Source organism: Bufo gargarizans, chromosome 11, assembly GCF_014858855.1.
Source record: "Bufo gargarizans isolate SCDJY-AF-19 chromosome 11, ASM1485885v1, whole genome shotgun sequence".
NCBI classification, from domain to species: domain Eukaryota; kingdom Metazoa; phylum Chordata; class Amphibia; order Anura; family Bufonidae; genus Bufo; species Bufo gargarizans.
In genome coordinates this window covers 95266248-95270620 of record NC_058090.1, presented here as the reverse complement: position 1 = coordinate 95270620, position 4373 = coordinate 95266248, and the positions used below count along the sequence as shown (strand labels likewise).

Sequence of the window (4373 nt, the reverse complement as noted above, 5' to 3'; positions counted from 1 at the left end):
CACTATGTCATTGTGCCACTCAGTGGCCTCCTGATGCTGTCACCACATCCAGACTCTGTCATTGGGCCACTCTGTGGTCTCCTGATGCTGCTGCCACCTCCACACTATGTCATTGTGCCACTCAGTGGCCTCCTGATGCTGTCACCACATCCAGACTCTGTCATTGGGCCACTCTGTGGTCTCCTGATGCTGCTGCCACCTCCACACTATGTCATTGTGCCACTCAGTGGCCTCCTGATGCTGTCACCACATCCAGACTCTGTCATTGGGCCACTCTGTGGTCTCCTGATACTGCTGCCACCTCCACACTATGTCATTGTGCCACTCAGTGGCCTCCTGATGCTGTCACCACATCCAGACTCTGTCATTGGGCCACTCTGTGGCCTCCTCATGCTGCTTCAACCTCACCACTATGTCATTGTGCCACTCTGTGGCCTCCTGATGCTGTCACCACCTCCAGACTCTATCATTGTGCCACTGCTTTGAAGTCCACATCCCTACATAGGGGTTAAAAAATGAATACTAGGGAACCCATTGGACTCCACTCTTTGGTTAACCTTATTTGAAATACAGTTGCAATTCAATACCAGCTTGGTAAGCTTTATCATACCCTATTTAGAATAAAGTAAGGTTGACGTTGGCAAACATCCACTATAGGCCGGGGAACATGGTTGCACTGACTTCATCAGAGTAAAGGACCCCTCCATGACATTCATATGACCGAAGAAGCAAGGGGTAGATATTGCTACTTTAACAAACTTAGGTAAGTATAAATCATCCACAGGTACTTATTGGAATTAATTGTTAATCTCAAAGGAGGTGATAATTGAGCTGAGATTAATTATAACTACATCACTGTCCCTTGCCACCTGCTGTACTGAAATATATAATAACTGCAGAAAAACATGCTGCAATACGTTCCTTTTTCACAGCCGTATGACACATTGAGCACTGCTCCATGTGGGCAAATTCTGTGAGTCCTGCTTCTCTGTCCACACAAGTAAGTGTCAGGTTTTCCTGTATGAGTTTGTACAACTGTTGAACTGTCAATCACCATGTGTGAGAAGAGGAAGCCCGGCTCAAAGGCTTTCTCTGTGAGTCCTGTCAGCATTTAAACCATTTTCTACAAGAAAATACCTAATGATAAATTTGTCAGGTGACACATCCTTTATGTGGAACAGAAAATGATTGTTGGCCGCGCATGGTCCTGTGTAAGCAGAGATGTACTGCCGACAAGTGATGAATTGTATGGTGATGAATGATCGTTTATCTCCAGAGGAAATGATTGCAGCAGGTAAATGCACCTTTACCAGCTGGCAATGATCACAAATGATTGTGTTCATTCCCAATGATTACCCCGTGAATCATTCAACATAAGTATCTGTCACATGGTAAATAACCTATCAAAGAAGTTAGGTTGATGTTATTGATAACATAAGTATTATGCTTTTATATGTCAGCTTTTATTATATAGAAGTATAGGAGTATAATTATGACATTAAAGTTAAGTTAAGATACACTGCCTGTCCCAAAAAAAAGTTGCCACCCAAAAAAAATAAAAAGATTCTTAATGGGGTTAAGGTCTAGACTCTGTGGTGGCCAATTCATGTGTGAAAATGATGTCTCATGCTCCCTGAACTACTCTTTCACAATTTCAGCCCAATTAAGGCTCCATTCACACGTCCGCAAATGGGTCCGCATCCGTTATGCAATTTTGCGGAACGGGTGCGGACCCATTCATTCTCTATGGGGACGGAATGGATGCGGAGCGCGGCCCCCGATCTTCCGGTCCGCAAAAGATAGAACATGTCCTATTCTTGTCCGCAGCTGCGGACAAGAATAGGCATTTCTATAGGGGTGTCGGCCGGGTGTGTTGCGGGTCCGCAACACACCATGGACGTGTGAATGGAGCCTAATCCTGGCATTGTCATCTTGGAATAAGCCCGTGCCATCAGGGAAGAACAAATCCATTGATGGAATGCTCCAGTATGTTCAGGTGGTCAGCTGACCTCATTCTTGGAGCGCATACTGTTGCTGAACCTAGACCTGACCAACTGCTGCAACCCCAGATCATAGCACTGCCCCCACAGGCTGGTACAGTAGCACTAGGCATGATGGGTGCATCACTTCATCTGCCTCTCTTCTTACCCTGATGCGCCCATCACTCTGGAACAGGATAAATCTGGACTCATCAGACCACATGGCCATCTTCCATTGCTCCAGAGTCTAATCTTTATGCTCCCTAGCAAATTTAAGCCTTTTTTTCTGGTTTGCCTCACTGATTAGTGGTTTTCTCACGGCTACACAGCTGTTCAGTCCCAATCCCTTGAGTTCCCTTGGCATTGTGCGTGTGGAAATGCTCTTACTTTCACTATTAAACATAGCCCTGAGTTCTACTGTTGTTTTTCTTCGATTTGATTTCACCAAACGTTTAAGTGATTGCCGATCACGATCATTCAGGATTTTTTTCCGGCCACATTTCTTTTTCGAATACGTTGGGTCCCCACTATCTTTCCAGTTTTTAATAATGCGTTGGACAGTTCTTAACCCAATTTTAGTAGTTTCTGCAATCTCCTTAGATGTTTCTCTGCTTGATGCATGCCAATGATTTGACCCTTCTCAAACAGACTAACATCTTTTCCACGACCACGAGAGGTGTCTTTCGACATGGTTGTTTAGGAAATGAGAAGCAACTATTTGCACCAGTTGGGGTTAAATAACTTGTTGCCAGCTGAAAGACAATCGCCCATGCAGTAATTATCCAATAGGAGGCTCATAACTATTTTCTTAGTTAAATCCAGGTGGTGACTTTTTTTTGGGAACAGGCAGTGTATGTTGTTCCTTGAAGTGTTCAAGACCAGAACAATGGTTATATAGGCAGTCTGCTCTGAAGAATGCTAAACCAGTGCTCTTTAGTAAGAATACATTGTATACAAAATAAACGATGGGAGCCTTTAACTGTTTTATCTCTTAGCTACAATTCACCAGCTACAGTACATCTAATGGAAGATTCAAATCAAACATCTACAGGAGGATTCGTCCTTCTTGGCCTGTCCAATGTCCCGTATCTTCAGGTCATGTGCTTTATTGTGTTCTTGATGATGTATGTGTTAACATTGTCGGGGAATGTTCTACTGATCATCGTGGTGAGGACCAACTCAAAGCTCCACACTCCCATGTACTTCTTCTTGACTAATCTCTCCACAATTGACATCTGCTTCTCCTCCACCATTGTGCCCAAAATTTTAATAAATACTCTATCTAAAGACAGAAGCATTTCTGTGGTGGGATGTGCACTTCAAATGTATTTCCACATGGCTTTCGGAGCCACAGAGTGTATCATTCTTGCTGTCATGGCCTATGATCGATTTGCAGCCATTTGTAGACCACTGCACTATCAAACAATTATTAACAAGAAGATGTGTGCTTGCTTAGCTTCCATGTCATGGGGTGTGGGCTTCGGTAATGCCACTATTCATACTCCCCTCACTTTCCAACTACCATTTTGTAAATCCCATTATGTTAACCATTTTTTCTGTGAAATGCCTCCTTTTTTTACCCTTTCCTGCAAAGACACCCGTACAAATGAAATAGTCATGTACGTTGCGGCAATGCTCATTATCATATATGCTTTCTTTCTGACGTTAATTTCATATATCCAGATCATCTTCACCATCTTTAAGATCCGTTCTTCAAAAGGGAGAGAGAAAGCCTTTTCCACATGTGTCTCCCACATCACTGTTGTGTCCCTGTACTATGGGACTATCATCTTCATGTACCTGAAACCTCGTTCTGCCTACTCTCCTGAGATAGGCAAAACCATGTCTATTCTATATACAGCGGTGACTCCAATGTTGAACCCAATCATCTATAGCATGAGAAACAAGGATGTCAAAGACACCATCAAAATTATACTTTCGAAGAAATCAAACCATTAAAACAAGAAACATGGTTCCGAAACACTAAGCAAATTCAGAAGGTTTACTGACTAAGGGAGGCATTTAGCAATTGCACAGTTTTTTCTGCCATTTTTAGGGCTGTCTTTGGATTTTTGCGTTATGCCAAATTTATGAGATGCACAGATTTAATAATTTTGGTGCACGTGTAATGTTGGTTTTGCCTTTTTTGAGTGATGGTGGGGGTTAGAATAATAGAATAAAGTAGTCTTAGCAACGGATCACATGTGCAGGATTTGCTCCCCTGGTTAGAAATGGGCAACAGCATATGGAATTTTGAGCATTTTCTGCCTTCTAACAGCAATCCCCAGCAAAAATGCATACAATGGAGGATGCCAGCAGCAGACCACATGTACCACAAAGACATCCTACACAGGATAGCCAAATGTGCAAATGTGATTGGCTATATAAAACAGA

General features: G+C 42.9%; 1 protein-coding gene across 1 annotated transcript; it reads left to right on the top strand.

The window, feature by feature from the left end:
- The first annotated feature begins 3002 nt into the window (after positions 1–3002).
- On the top strand, positions 3003–3938 carry LOC122921431 (putative olfactory receptor 2W6). The gene has a single exon (XM_044271409.1). It carries the CDS (start codon positions 3003–3005, stop codon positions 3936–3938), a length of 936 nt encoding a protein of 311 aa, XP_044127344.1.
- Positions 3939–4373: the final 435 nt, after the last annotated feature.

Bases quoted from the DNA above. Each gene is read 5' to 3' on its own strand.
- LOC122921431 (XM_044271409.1), top strand. From the start codon at position 3,003: ATGGAAGATTCAAATCAAACATCTACAGGAGGATTCGTCCTTCTTGGC.